Source organism: Argiope bruennichi, chromosome 11, assembly GCF_947563725.1.
Source record: "Argiope bruennichi chromosome 11, qqArgBrue1.1, whole genome shotgun sequence".
Taxonomy (NCBI): domain Eukaryota; kingdom Metazoa; phylum Arthropoda; class Arachnida; order Araneae; family Araneidae; genus Argiope; species Argiope bruennichi.
Window position 1 is genome coordinate 28,127,847 of NC_079161.1, and position 16,324 is coordinate 28,144,170.

Below are 16,324 nucleotides of genomic sequence, written 5' to 3' on the forward strand. Positions count from 1 at the left end.
ATATTTAAAACATCTGGTTCATCGCGTTGGCTTTCTCCCCATACGAAATATTCAAATTTAATTCTATAATCGAGAAATTCGAACTTGAGATTGATTTACCTCTATGCTTCAGACCTCCGAGTTTGAAAAGCACAATTTAGGAATCGTATTCATCTATGTTGAACACCATAACTCATTTGAACCAGGTGGCTGACATTCAATCTATGATCGCGTCCCTATTCTATATCTGTAGATTTTTTTTAAAACCAAATTTTGTATTTATTCAGATAAAGGAAGTCTTCCCAAATATAAACTAACATGACAATTGCAAAACGTTAGAGAGCTAGATGAATAACATTTTGCGCATGAATTAAATATCAAAGGGATAGATATCTATCAAATTTGGAACCAAGTCCTATTGTCCGTTTGTCGTTTTCGCTTTCCGAGCATGTATCCCCAAAATGTAATGACTTGGCAAATTTTATGTTTATTAATGATATTTTTGCGACTACAATTCTGCTTCTGCGTCAAATTATGGTTTTAATCGGTCGGAAAAAATCTCAAAAATATATAAAGTTTTATGATGCTTGTACATTAGCAGCGTCCCAGCGATTTATAAATCAAAGATCGCACATTAATCTACTTTTTCGTAACTACTATCCACCTTTGGCTACCAACTTCCCCTTCCATTGACTTTAGGCTATTAAACCCTTAATATGGAATTGCATTTTTAAAAATTTGATACGATTTAAAAATATACATTTTATGAAAGTCTGAAACAAATTGTGCAACACAAATCAAAAGTATATGTTACGAAATATAAGCGCAAGTGAAAATCCCATTTCGGAATTCATATCCCCCCCCCAAAAAAAAATTTTTTTTTTTAATACACGAGTTTGAATATCATAACTTGAAAAGTATCGTAACTTAGTAAAATGAATTTTGAAAACACTTTGAAGAAACTGTACAGAAAGGAAATCGATATCATTAAAAGATGTAATTTTATTTTGAGTTTTAATATAGCACAAAAAATGTGAAATTAATGGCTTTGGAAGATGTAGTCTTCTATTTCTATAAATGAGTCATAGCGAGTATCCACCTGTTGATGGCTAAGCCCATTTTCGTCCTCGATTAAGCTTCTTGTTCTACGCCTGTTTCTTAATTTTCATTACATCTTCAGATTAAATTAAGTATTTCATAAGGCGAGCAACATATATAATAATTTTACTTAATGGCGAAGTACTGAATTAAATGCTGCTGTCAAAACGCTGAATAAAACCGTCTGAAAGTTTCGTGTATCAGTGTTTACATTTGACTTTTGCCATTCCGCTATAAGTAATAATAGCGATTTCTGTGTCATTTAAGAGCATGTTTCGGGTTTCCGCTGGTTGCTTGGCAGTGTGCACAATTATTCAATTTAGAAGTGACCTTTTGGAACTCGGATCTAAACTGTGAAAATCAAAATTTTACGAGGGCTATACTTAATATACTGCGTTTACCCGAAAATAAAAATGGGAAACATGCGATTCAAAAATTTTACTTTTATATTATCCGTGTGTTAACATGGGCATGAATATGCTCGTTAACATTGAAATATAGCACCTTCATTTTCTCTAATACGATTTCATTCAGTGAGGTGGCATTCTGTTGGACTAAGAAATGGATTACAAAATCATTTGAAGTCGCTTCCTAACGAAGGGAAAAACCAAATAAGAAAGAATTTTAAAAACAATTTAATGCTTTATTTTTATCTAAACAAGCAAGTCGTTAAAAATTACCAAATTCCATTACAGATTAAAAAGCAAGACAGGCACACTTCAGAGTGGTTCATAGTGTCCATTACAATGAGAGGGAATCAAATGGTGCCAGGCTGACATATAGCTGCAACAATCGGGGAGATAAAGCAAGGCTGCAAGAGCTAAACACCCAGCATTTGTGATATGCATGCAATACAAGTAATCGCAGTACGTCTTCGCGCATTTGAAATCTTCTTTCCTGGCTTCTAGAGTGATCGGCTTCATCTCATTCGAGAATATGAATTCTGCAAGAATTAAAATAATTATTCCAGAAATTTTAGAAATCAAAATTTAATTTCCTTTCATATATCTCATTCCTAAAAACAGTACCAGAAAGCGATCATAAAAACGATCAAAAGATATTCAAACTGAGAAATGGAGTAGAATTTTGAGAAGTATAATAAACTTCATGCAGAGTTCAATCGGCTATACAGAATTGGGATCTTTTTACTTAAAAGGAAAAACTACCTGGGAGACCGAGTTCCGTTTGCTCGGTCTTTTTACAAAAAATTGTATCCTATGGTTCGTTTAAAATTATAAACGAAATCTAATTGAATTTCAAATTCGGGATCGAACATGAGAAAAAAATGCATGGGAGTCCGAAGCCCTAACCACTACTCCATCTCCTATACGCTTATGCAGGTCATGTGTAGCCACATGTCAATAATTCCCTTTTTTGCGTTTTTTTCCCAAGGAAAGACACCTATATAGATAAGCTTAAAAAGCAAAACCTTATCTAGAAATAAAATAAAATCCAAATAGTTAGAGCCGTTTCCGAGATAAATTTATAACTCGGAGTTAAATCTCGGAGAAAAAATTCTCTAAGAAATAAATTTATATATCATAAGAATTGCAGGTTTAAAGTTAAGATTATACTGTCCTAACAGCATACGTAATATTCATTCATTGAAATATCTACTGCCGTCACTGTATGCCATCTCCATTTCTCGTTCTGATACAATGACCTTGGATTTCAGCGTCTTCATTTTAAGTAATTTCAGACACATTATCGCGCACTAATTGGCAATACGTCATACTCACATTTTCTCATTTTTAAAAACAATTGGGTTTTATAATCCGATTTAGTCTGTTTTGCTTTTTGTACCATGTTTATAGCTTTAATATTTCTTTTACAGTCACTCCAAGATCATTGACAAGCGATTTGACTACCGATTCATTTTAACTGATAATGTTTTAGAACTTTTTACATAGGTAGAAAAGAGACATTTAGATTGGATTAATAGATAAAGAATGGCTCTTTTGCTAATAAAATTAATAATTGAATTCTGATAAATTCAAACCAACTACCTTGAAGTTCTAATTCTCTTTTAAAAAGATAAATCTATTTCCTAAAAAATTGCAAAGATGGTTCATATTCTTAAGAGGTTGACATACAAAAGAAGCCTCACTCAACAGATGACGATTAGGCAAATGTTTGCTCTGACATCCTTTTAGATATCTTCGAGAAATCCAATTCTCCAAGCCCATTAGAACAAATGTATAGTGAAGAAAGCCCACACTTAATGTTTTTATTGAGTATAAAATGCATTCAACCCCACATAACGAAAGGGAATAGGAAATTTCTCAGGGATCCCCAGGCATCTTCCGTAAATTAGCTGGATGGAAAGTGTCTTTCAGTTCAATTGATACGAGGCTTTTGAAGGTTGAGGGCTTTCAATTCAAGATTAGCGAAGTTTAACATACACACTATTTCAATTTATTTACCATTTAAGTGCGTCTTGTCCAATTATCACATGCAATTATTAGCAGGATGCTGAAACAATAGCCATCGTTCTTTTATAAAGAATGGAGATAAGAATTTCCATTAGCAAAAGTTGAATCAGCAAATGGATTTATAATTAAGCACTTGCAATAATTGAATTGATAATATATTAACCCTAAAATATTCCTGGTGTTCAAAAAATGACTAATGGATTTTGAAAATCAAAAAAGGGCCAAATGCAATAGAAATGTATCGTTTGTGGCCTTACACTAGGGAAATCAGTGAATTTTGTCTCCCCAAATTGCAAATTTAATTAACAATTGCCACTGACAGCTAGCGCTGCAAAACATGAAGAATAAAGATCAGTATGAAGATTTTGCAGGGACTGCGCAAAATAATTAAACAATGCTTGCAATGTAACACTTATTTGCAGCAACATCGTAGTCAAGTCGAGATAGAAATTTCCAGATCGTAAGTATTTCGTTTTGGCTACACTTGTTGTAGACATGCTACACCACTTATCGGTTGCAACGTTCACTAAATTTGTAATAAATAAATTCTTTAAATTTGCAATAAATAATAAATAAAATTCACTTGTTTCCCCAGACGTAAAGCCGCAAACGATACATTTCTATTGCATTTTGTCCTTTGATTTTCAAAATCCACGAGTCATTTTAGAAAGACCCGATATATTCTGTACAAATATATCACTATCGGTTTTTAATCTGAATGATCAATTATGGGACTAATATAATCAAGGAGCGAGCATAGTACTCAAATTAATCTTTCAAACTTAATTTACGATGATACAGATTGTTCGGTAAATATCATAATCTAAATCTGTTAATGGACATTTAGAAGACGATTCCTTTTCAGACATTTTATAACTGCTACTATTTTTATTTTGTTAAAATATTAAAAAGTAAACGATTTTCTCTTTGATAAACATTTTTTTAATATTTCTTTTATTTTTTGTATAATAGCTAATAATCAATTGTAAACCTTCTGGAATCTGGCAAAGTTTGTAAGATACGCCGTTATGTTGAAAGAATAAACAAGCCCATGGAATTCTAAATTGCTTGGAGTATTATTTTATTTTTAAGAATTTAAGATGCTATTCAAGCTATATTTTGAAGCTTAAGAAAACGGTAGTTTTCTAGAAAGCATGCAAAACAGATGATACAATGCCTTTCAATATATAAATGGTTATTCTGCAAGATTTTTTCCAACAAGATTAGCAGGATCAACAAGCTATATTAAGGCAACTGAAGCAAAATATGCACTGTATTCGAGATATTTTAGTAGTATACACTTACCCAATATCAAGAAAAAGAAGACCAAAGCAAAGTACCATACAAGCCTGTCCCTTTCAAAGTTCCAATAACGCTCACTACTGCGTTCACGAACGACTTTCACCACCCACTTGTAAACAAGTAGCAAACCAGATAATCCCAATAATATATTAAACACGAGAACAGCGATGGCGTTATCACCTTCACAACCCTGGAAAAATATTATTCCTGAAAAATGGAAAAAATCGAGTTAATATTTGACAGACCGAAAAAGCCTTAGAACTGTATATTTCTTGTAGATTGGTCTAATAAAACTTTCTGAGAGAGTTAAAAATCAAAACCTGCATTTGAAGTATGCAACTACGGCTTTTTGGGGGGCTAAAAAGATTCAAAACCCACAAATCTAGTTTGGAAGTTTATCAAATGATTTTCTAAAAATTTTGCAAATAGCTTAAGAAATATAATTAGTTACTGAACTAAAAATAAACTGTATTACTATCCATTCTTTAGGCCACGCATCCATCCATAAGAACACGCACGAGTAGAAACCGTCCAGTACCAAGTACCTGTCCCGTCGATACAAGAACTTGGCTATTTCTTGCACTTGGGTAATCTTTCTACACATGCACCGAGAGAGCGAACAATAGCAAGTTTGTCTCGAAGGGACAAGTGCTACTGTACAGTTTCAGCTCATGTGTGCTCTTACGGATGGAATGTAGCTGGCTGAATATCAACCCTACTTGAATAATGGAGAATTGGAGGCAATGGTTTAGTTTATATTAACGTTGCTGTTTTGTGACGGACCTCGTAATTGTGAACTACAGATGACGAAGACGACACCTCAGTTGGCAAACCCCTCCCCAAACTTCAACACAACAGCTGGAGGACGTTTGCCCCGACGGATTTAACGGGCAACAAACCCACTTACATGACGGTTCTTTGGTGGAATCGGATCTCGAACTTGAATTGCTCCTGTTCCAAAGCCTAGACCTTACCACCAAGTCCCCGCAGCCCCTTGTAAACTGAGGGGGCCTGGTGGGGGTCAGATCGTGAAGTCGTGACTTCACTAAAAGGATAGCATGGGTTGAATAAGAAAAACTGACCTATAATGCGATTATCTTTCTCTACCAAATCTTCGTAGTTTTTAACAGTTTGAAGAAGGAAAATATTTCCATATTTGTGTTATCTTGCAAGAAGTATGCTAATCATGGATGACTAGCAAGCATATTTTGTGCTTAAATGTGCTTTGGAATAATGATCGAATCATCTTTCATGAAATAGAAGATATTAATACGAGTTACTAGTCAGGAAATCATGTTAGCATACACTTTAATTTTATGCTGGAGCTCAGTCAGCTCCATTACTTTTCAGGCATATAACACTATGGTGCTTCTGTTTAAATTACTCTAACATACTCCACAAAGTCTTGTTCTTTTCAACTAAGGATGTGATATTTTCATTAATAATGTTATTGATTTTTAACCAAAGGAGAAATTGCAAGTTTCGATTCTTAGTAACAGGTTGAATTACTTACCCATAATTATTGTAGAAATAGACTCGACGCCAACAAACAGCTGGAAAATATGAATGAGCCCTAAAATTGAATATTGGAGTTATATTCAAGAGAGAAATAAAAGATTCAATAAATTCAACCAACTGAAATGAATTTTAGGATAATGCAACCATTATTTTTAACAAAAATTATGAAAGTCGTTATAATGTTGAAAGAAACGGGGAGCATGTGGGCCATCTGAAGTAGTTTAAATTTTGAAAATTTGTTTTATACGTCAAAATAACTTTAAAATTTCAAATTTAAAAAAATTTAAAAATTTCGACGAAATAATGTTGCAGGTAAAGATAAGGCGTTATCTTCCCGAATTATTCTGAGTAGACTGAATGACTCACTTCACAGCAGGAGATCGCAAAGATTAAGTACTAAAAGCTGTCAGTGGCCATGATATAATTCCCTCCTATGAAGATACATTTCGGCACTGAAGTGGAAGTATTCGACCACAAAATGTTATTCCTCCAGTAAGCACTTTTACTGAATCTATCGTTTCATTCCTATCAGTTCATAGTACCTGAAAACCGAATTAGTGCTTTAGGCGCGTTCCCCCCCCCCCTAACAGATTGAAACAGAAATCCGACACAAAATTATACAGTAGACTCCCGATTATCCGCGCCTGCCGCAGTAAGGTTTTTTTTTTTTTTTTTTGCTTCCAAGCAAACAGAAAATGCTTCCAAAGCAAGAAGCAAACTCAAATGACTGATTTCTTCAAAAAGGTGTAGTTTTACAGTTATGCTTTTGTAATTACATAATACATTACAGTATTAAAACAGTACGTATGTATTCATTTTTCTGTGTATCCTTGACTCTTCTCGTAAGTACAAAGCACTTTTCTGTTGCACATTTTAGGTTAGTTTTGAGTGATATACTAAAATATTAAGCGTTAGTGAAACATTTCCTGCTGTTTATTTTACGTTTTATTGTACATAAAACGATTTTTCAAAGTTGGAATGACTCTTCTCTTTTACTATACCCGTTTTTAGCTTTTTTCGGATTATCCGCGACTGCTGGGCCACTCAATTCCACGGATAATCGGGAGTGTACTGTACCTGTAATAAAATTTCATACCAAATTTGATATATTTAAGTCATTGTGTTTGAGCCATCGCGTTTACATGTTCGTAAAGGTACAGAAGAACAGACGGTCATCCCCTGGTTGGATTTGGCTCAAAATTGGATAGATGCTTATACTATAAATGTTAAACATGTGTGCCGAGTTTTATTTATCTAGCTTTATTTTGTAATTGTGTTAAGTGATATTCGAACAGCCGGACTGACAGATTTCCTCTAAACGGATTTTGTACAAAATTTGGCAGAAATGTTCAAATTTGATATGAAGTCTGTATAGCAAATTTTATCTGTCTGTCTCAAAACGTTCGAGTTATCTTTGTCACAGACAGACGGACATTTTTCGAATTCAGGTAGGTCTAAAACATGGAGACTAATCAAAATCACGAATTCGAATTTTTTAACGATTACAACATTTTTCTATACTATCCATACCAGAAAGTAAAAATAAGTCGATTCCTAATAAACCTTGTATAATAAATTAGATTTGTTACAGGCAATAAATAATTTTCTGTAAAACGTTTTGTACTCACAGGAATTCCTGATTAGGCGTGCGTATTTATTGTACCAGTTCATGCACGAAGTGCAATAGTTGGTTTTTGGCTGAACCACCTGCTGCTGCTGCTGTTGATTTCTATTTTGATGTTCACCGCTGTTCTGTTGTTCACCTTCATGGATAATCTCCGCACTCGAGCTTATAGCTGCAGTGAAGTCTGCGAGCACTCTGCTTGAAGGCTGGGGACATGAACGGATAACGTACTCCTTCAGGAGATTTTTGTGTCTTCCAACTTTTTCACGTGATAAACGCGATTTGTCTCTTGAAGGTTCCAGAACAGCTGGGCAAGACGAAGTGAATCCTCGATCATCATTTCCATCTTCCGCTTCAGCTGAGGAACCTGTAAAATTATGGCATACTCTTAATTGTTGCCAAGTGTTATACAGAAAATAAATTTGCCATTAAAATAAGCAATGTGAAGTAGGTAATTTCTATTTTTTTCCCCTTAACTCCTCGATTGTAGTACTCACGTACGGTTCTTGCATTGAACAACAATATTTTTCAAAGAATAAATTGAAATTAAGTCAGACATTGCAATTCGATACGAAATCGATAAGAATCTACAAACATGTTTAGTAGGCTCAGTTGAATAAATACAACAATCTTTCCAAAAAGATATTTGCTTCAACAGTGAAGCAAATTGCCTCGAATTGGTTAATAAAAATAAATTAAAGTTGATAGTAATTTAGTCGATGTCTGTCGTTTTAAGATGCTTATAGATGTGAATTCTATTTCATTTGAATTCAGAAGCCACATTATCAAGTACCCAATTTTTAAATTTGACATTTTTAAGAAAATAGTTCTTTAAGTAGTTATTTCACTTTGTTTTGTCTCTTTCTGCTTAATATTCTATTCTCAATTATTGTTGCAACGATTTTTATTAAGTTACTGGTTTATGACAACATACTCAGTTTGCGCAAAAACATTGCTCAAAATTTTATATAATACGCGATATTACTAGAAAGTAATCACTTAAGTACTTTCCGTATCCAATATTAATGAAATGCGATTATTGCTGAAGAATCGGTGCATGGTCATGTGCATATTAAACTTGAAAATCATTGTCTATTACAAGCACTTTTTCCAGTGTTATAAAATTTAAAAATAATTAGCAGATAGATTTTTTTTTTGCACTAACTTCTGTAATGTATACTTTAAGTTTTAACAGAAATTGTGTAAGTGGGTTGTAGAGAGGGAAATTGAATTTGAAATATTTGTAATAATACACCGAACAAATATTTCAAAATAAGCGTTTATTTAACCCGCAAAAAACAATTCTTCCAGAATTTTGTTTTTAAACTATTAACTAGTTCAGGATAAAAGTTCTCACCAGAATTTGAAATCGATTCATTTGAGCCTTCGTCCTTTTCCTGGAACAAAGATAAAAGTTTAGTATTGGAAGATTAAGGAAAATAAGATAACATTTTTGAAAAACTATTATTTGACACCCATTTAAAGGATTATCTTCTAAAGAACAAACAAGATTCCTCATTGTTTTCGATTCAACCGTAGTCTAACTTAAACAGAGTAATTCTCGGAGATAACTTTTTTTTTTTTTAACACTTTGTTGACCGGCAGTTTCATACAAAAATTTATTTTGTTGACCGGCCATTTCGCACAAAAATGTATGCATGGCACCCGCTATTTGATATAGAAAATATCTCATGTCACCGGGGCAAAAAATGTAATTGAATAAAATTCGAAGTGATTTTCAAAACATTTTATTTGCACAAAACAAGAGTAAAACTAATAATAATAACAATAACAATAATAATAATAATAATAATAACTAATAATTTTTTTTGTATGGTAAAAATTAAAGCATTCACCGACGTGTAAAGGTACACAACATGTCTTACAAATATATCTCGTTTCGCTGCGCTTTCCTTTTGAAGAGCATACTCGACATTTTCTTGTTGGATTTGTTTTAGATGCAGTAATTATTGGTTCTAAAACGTGGTCCAGAAGTTTTCCTGAAAGCCTAGAAACAGGATCTTTGTGTGGAGCTCTTTTAGATGCATGAGAAGTATTTGCTGGTTGTGTGTTGCTTTCAATTGATTCCGAAGATAGCCATATCCTAGCTACTTCTAAGAGAAATTTTTTGTATCTTATTTTATTTTGGCACTTCGAATAAATCACGAAAGCATTAAATAGAAAGCAATTGATAAAAAATAAAAAATGCTGTTTTTTTGGACCATTTGATGCTTTTTCGCAGTATGCTGCTGTTTGCCAAATATTGATCTGCACGATCGACTCCTTTCATATATTTATTGTATTCAATTATACATGAAGGTTTTATTTTATCGTTTATATAATTTTTATTTCGATTTCCAGTTGTTATCATAGACGCATCATGAATTGTTGAAATCATTCGCATTAACCTTTTATCCTTCCATGTGAGGAGCAGAATCGGTCCTTTTCGTAAAAATGTCATTTGCCTTCTCTGAAGATTTTTGGATTTTTCTATAAGTAATTTTGGCAAGCCACGGTTTTCGCGAATGGTACCACATACACGTATTTTATTTTCAAGTAAAATACTAGCTGTTGAAACGTTGTTGTAATAATTATCTTGATACACGTGATGATTAAATCCAAAATACGGTTGCAAAATTGACAATATTGTTTCTTCAAGTTTTTTCCCAACACCAGAATAAACTTCAAAGTTGCAAATGTACCCTGACTCACTTTCACAAACCATTCTCACTAAAATTCCGTATTTTGTAATTTTTGCAGGATTATATGTTTTGAATTTTAGACGTCCTCTCCATGGTATCATTGCTTCGTCTAATGATAATTGCTGCTTCGGTACATACATCGATTGACTTTTGGAAATAACGTAGTCTAAGAGAGGTCTAATTTTATAAAGCCTATCTGTACTAAGTACATTTTCAACGTTATCACTGAGGTGGAAAAATGTGAAGATCTGTTCAAACCTCATCCTGCTCATTGTTTTAGGGAATATTGGTATTTCCACCAAAGGGTCAGTTGACCAATAATCTCTCCAGCAAGTTTTTTTCGTTTGTCCCATCAATACCAACAATCCAAGAAACTTTTTCATATCGTTCGTTGTTACTTCCTTCCACTGTAAAGTTTTGGCTGAATTTTTATACAAATCTTTCATTTGGGTGTGATATAGATTTGTTTGAGAAACAACTAAATTGAAAAATTCTTCATCAAAAAACGAATCGATTACATCAACGATGCTTGGTGGATCACATTCGAAGTTCGGTACTCTCGAATTTCTCGAATAATCTTCCAAAGAAGGAACAATATCAATATCATTCCACTCTTCATCACTATCTGCTTCACTATCGGAAAGAATTCTTCTTTGTCGTTTTGATGGTCTAATGTCTGAATCATCACTATCAGAATCACTGAACTCGAAATCACTCGGACAATCCGACAAAACATCCGCATATAACTCGCTAAAAAGTTCTTCCGACATGGTTCAATTTTTTTAAATTTTTACAGTGCAATGGAAACAGAAATCAGAAAAGTAATTTTGATTTTGAAAAGCCAACATGACAAAATTTTGCATTGCAAGTTTTTGAAAAAATATTTGCATTTCATGAACTCAGAAAAAAATATCAAAGTGCAAAGACGAGTTATCTCGTCACCGGTCAACAAAGTGTTAAGATAGACTACGGTTTTTCGGCTACGTATACAGCACCTATTTACTTGGAAATGTTCTAACCTTATATGAAGTATAAATAATTCGAGTTGTTAACTCCAAATTATAGAAAGTGTCGCAATTTGGTTTGCGCGTAGTTGCGATTGACACCAATTATTGCGACATGTTAGAAAAATAATTTTATTTACTTTTAAAACTTAAGAAATTAAGCAATTGATTTTGACTACAAGCTTAACCGAGACGAGTGCGAGAGTGCTCCGAAGAAAAAGGAAATAGCTTTTTAGAAACATCGCGCGTGTCAATACCAGTGACGCCACATGCAGCCTCCACAGAGCATGTAGTTTACAGATTCATATTGATATACGATAGACATTCTCTGCAAAAGCAACACCACTAAATACAAAAGACGAACATAAATTTTGCTTTTCGATATATCTGCACTTAAATAATTCGATCATATCGTCTGCTTAGAGGATAGAGAAAAAAAAAATTCGTCCAATTGATGCAACATCCAATAAATTCGATTAACTGAATGAATAGGTTAATCCATTTACTGTTTTATTCCCCTTTTAATGTGTAGTGATCGTAGCGCCATCTTTCATGTCATTCTATAGCGCTATTTATGTACTTTCCCTAATACAATCCATGTTAATACTTCGCCCGGGGAAATCCCCGTTCTATGTATACGTGCGCTAAGCAGTGATGTTCCGATGGTTGTTAGTGAAATAAAGAGTTTATTTTTCTAATAGCGATGAAATGCTTTATACAACACTCTACATGAACATCACTACAAATGCATTATTTTTTTCTACAGAACACTCCTTTGGCTTCTGTTAGGGCTGATTGTTATAGTTGAAAAGATAAAATTATCAGAATTTTATGAGTATATCAGATTTTTTTAATCAGATAGATACATTCGATCACTTAACAATGAACCTCAAATGTTAGAAGGTTTTATTTTTCGGATACCATGGATCGTAACGCGATTTAATTGTCTTTGTAACAAATAAAAGAATAGTATTTCAAATTAATTGCAATTTACAAGCCACTTTGTTGCTTAAGATCAATGTCAAAAATAATACACATGATATAACAGTCCTTATTTTCTGAATTAGAGTAATAGTACTATCAATGTACCAGGGTACTCTAGCTTAAAATTCAAGCACACTGGTGCTTGCATTTATCATCAAAAGCTTATGAAAGCTATTAGAATAGTTTCCAAGTACTTTGGCAACAAGTTCGCACGAATTAGTCTAAATAAACTAAATCTTAAAAATATTTAGGACAATGAATAACAATGTTAACGATACTTTAAAAATGAACCGACACTTAACTTGTATCTATTTATACCATACTAATCAAAGATGTTAATTCTAGATAAAAATATCTTTCTAAAATCAAGAAAATTTTAATGAAGCAGATATTTTCCCGACTGAATGCAAAATAATAAATGTTAATATTAGTGTGACGTCTCTTAAGAGCAATAATTTTCAACAACCTGTTAGTGCAATATTTTTTTAATAGGCAATTTCTTTCACACATCACATACATAAAGATATAAAGTGGTATCAGCATTTAAATTTGTTAACAGGAGGCCATATTCCTTGAAACACATCACCGACACCGTTTACCACACACCATTTCACATCACTCCATCATGGCGTTTCTCGTTCTGGTCTTTTCTAGAGTTCGTTCATAGAGGGCGCTAGTCAGTACATTAGTAATGCAATATTTAAGTAGCAACTTCAATGAAATAATTCAGCAAACTTTTTACAAGTTTCTATAAAATTATCGCTAAGTTTAGTAAATAAAAATCACCATGCATGCGTTTTACTGATTTTGACGAAAAATAGAACACTTACTCACATTATCTTAACTCTTAGTCATATTAGAGGTTCAATTTTGAGCTATTTTCTGAAACAAACTTCCTGGTCAGATAGCCTTATAAAGCAATTAATCGATCTCTCCGACAAATTGTACTTGCCATGGTAAACAACAGTAAACTTCACGTCTTCATTGAAGCAATAAACAAAAGAACGAAAATTGACTGGATCTATTCAGTATAAACAATCCACCGATTCATTTACTTGTACACATTTGTTTTAACTTTAGTTAAAACTTCCGTCGGTTTTCTTTTTCTTTCAAAATAAAATATCTTCTGCTACATATGTATTTCTTGTGTTCTTTTACTTTATTTCATAGCTTTTTGTTACTTGTATCTTGTTATTTCTTACTCTAATTATATTTACCCTTCATGCTCGAATTTTTAAATTTTCCTCACTTTTCGCATGCGTCAGAATGCATTTATTCATTAAAATAGGGATGAGAGAAAAGATAAAAGGAGGTAGGTGTTCATGTTTAAGGTAAACTCAGATTATTCGCAGACTTATGAGGCGTAAAAATTCCGGATGACTTAACATTATCGGAAAAACGATATGAATTCACAATAAAAGAATATTTTAGATCAATTTTTATTTATTGTGAGGGGCCTACTTATTAAGTTATGAATAAATGAAAGATTTTTTGTTCATAAAATTTGATAATACCCCCCCTCCCTTTTTTTTTACCAGAAAATTTTTATATTTATTTTATTTGATGAATTTTTCGATAATAGTTTGAGATTAACAACGCTAGATAATCTCTGTCCCATTCAATGATATAAATATTCGTTTCACTTGAATTAGCCATAGAAACACTCAATACCCTCGTTAGAGTTAAAATAAAATAGTTCGATTTGAAATGACGCGACACTAACACTTGAAATGAAAGGAAAAGTATGTAATCGATCGGAAATGAAAGTCGAAGAATGACGAATCCTGGAAATGTGCTCTCCTGCGTCTCCCCTTAGCGAAGTAGAATCATCGAAAAATGGTAGTCTCGGGTACTGAAAAGAATAGTATGCATGCTATTCCCTATTTTGTTTATTATACTATCTAGGTGCTCTGTACATTTTGTGTCTTTATGACGAGGGATGTATATACGCATTTTTATACCTTTGCTGGGCTTTGGGTTGAATCGGATAGATATCTCTCTTCCAAACGGATTAGGCTAGTTTGGAATTATACTTGTAATACAAAAACTCACGAAGCCATACGTACGAGTGTGATAATATACGTACTATACTCAAATTTTCAAGTACCTACAATTCTCGTTTTAATTAGCCACGATACGTTTAAAGAAAATTGTGATGGAAAGAGGACACCAGATACGATTGAGTTACTGAAATTGCAAATATTTTATCATACGTCGACACATATTGATTCCTAAAAGGATGCTTCTATTTAACGGTTTAGTCATTATCTTATATTTAAACCATTACTATAATTCTTCATATACTTTTAATTCTATAAAGAAAATTGCATTTTATTGCACGAACATTTACAAAACTGTATAACTTTAATCAAATTTATCTACAACACAAATTGAATATGCATAACTCGATAAAATCTTACCTTAAGTAATTTATAGCCGTATCTAGAAGCCATAATGAAGTTCCACGGCGGCTACAAAAAAATATTCTTAAACTTGGATTGTAGTTAAAAATAAATCGTTCTGGTCAGAAAAAACATTAGTTCCTTATATAATTCATGTGAAAAACATTATCTGATTGGTTCAAAAGCATAATTGTTCTTCTAATGTCTTGTGACTAAAAATTTGATTATTTGATTGCATTAACTTACAATTTTTTCACGAATTACAGATATAATTATGTTAAGCATAACCCACGTGTAAAAAGAGGGTGGTACGCAATGTCCAGGAGGTTTAAGAATTTGGTCACTACTTTTTAAAAAATAATATCCTCCTATTCAGTTTCATAAAGAATTTGCTTTTAACTTTCTCTCTGTAAGGGGCCATCAACTGCATTGAATACATGGCTTGTTTTATCACTTTCTGGAATAAAAAATATGAATTTAAAAGTGGATTTTTGACTAGTGTTTGATTTATATTCAACATTTTAATGATTCTTAATGGGGGAAAAAACCTTTTATCAGTTAAGCAGTTTTTCAAACAACTTTGCCATGCCGTGACGGCATAGTGGCAAGGTCTTTATCTCAGAGATAGAGAATTCTGGGTTTGAAACCAAATCTCACTAGAGATACATTGATTATGCAGGTCTGGTGCATTATAAATATGACGTCGTAGTTCAAACGTTTTTTCGTTGTTGTAGTACGAAAGTTAGGAATAGAGATGCCAACTTAGTTGTCATCCTCTTCATCTGACCTGGGCTCAGAATTATGATATCCTTAACCCAAATAGTCCTAAATTTGATTTCAAACGTTACGAACTCTGAAACTAAACTGAACTACGAAACTAAACTGAACTCTGTTTTGTCTATCTTCTCTAAAAAGCTCATCACTTATTTAAAAATACGTACTTGGGTTTATTCATTTAGTATGGTTATTGGTTGGTTTTCTGTTGATAAAATATTTTTTAAAAAAAGAAATATTTTAGCTATAGTTTTTAAACTCAGTTTGAAATTTAATGAAATGTCATTTCTTAAATCGAAGCCTTTAAATAATTACTAGAAAAAATTTTTTAGTCTTTTCAGTCATATTTTATCTCTATAAATGCATCAAAAATGCTCGGAACAGCGGATAATTCTTAAGTAATATATAAGTGATTTATTTAATCCAAGATGTCTTTCTGCTATTTAAAATGTTTAAAAGAATTTTTTACTTTCTCGTATACGTAGTATAGATTGTCAATTGTATA

The 16,324-nt window shown here is 32.7% G+C and overlaps 1 protein-coding gene across 2 annotated transcripts; it reads right to left on the bottom strand.

The window, feature by feature from the left end:
• Positions 1-1,719: 1,719 nt before the first annotated feature.
• On the bottom strand, positions 1,720-15,198 carry LOC129957155 (uncharacterized). 2 transcript variants are annotated; one of them, XM_056069329.1, is made up of 6 exons: positions 15,064-15,198; positions 9,311-9,350; positions 7,958-8,320; positions 6,325-6,384; positions 4,815-5,018; positions 1,720-2,020 (listed from the first exon to the last, which is right to left on the bottom strand). In XM_056069329.1, the coding sequence occupies exons 1-6, from the start codon at positions 15,094-15,096 to the stop codon at positions 1,797-1,799; spliced, it is 924 nt and encodes a 307-aa protein (XP_055925304.1). In that variant the 5' UTR covers positions 15,097-15,198; the 3' UTR covers positions 1,720-1,796. The 2 variants fall into 2 exon arrangements, with proteins under 2 accessions (XP_055925304.1, XP_055925305.1); XM_056069330.1 differs by lacking the exon at positions 4,815-5,018.
• Between the last annotated feature and the right edge of the window lie 1,126 nt (positions 15,199-16,324).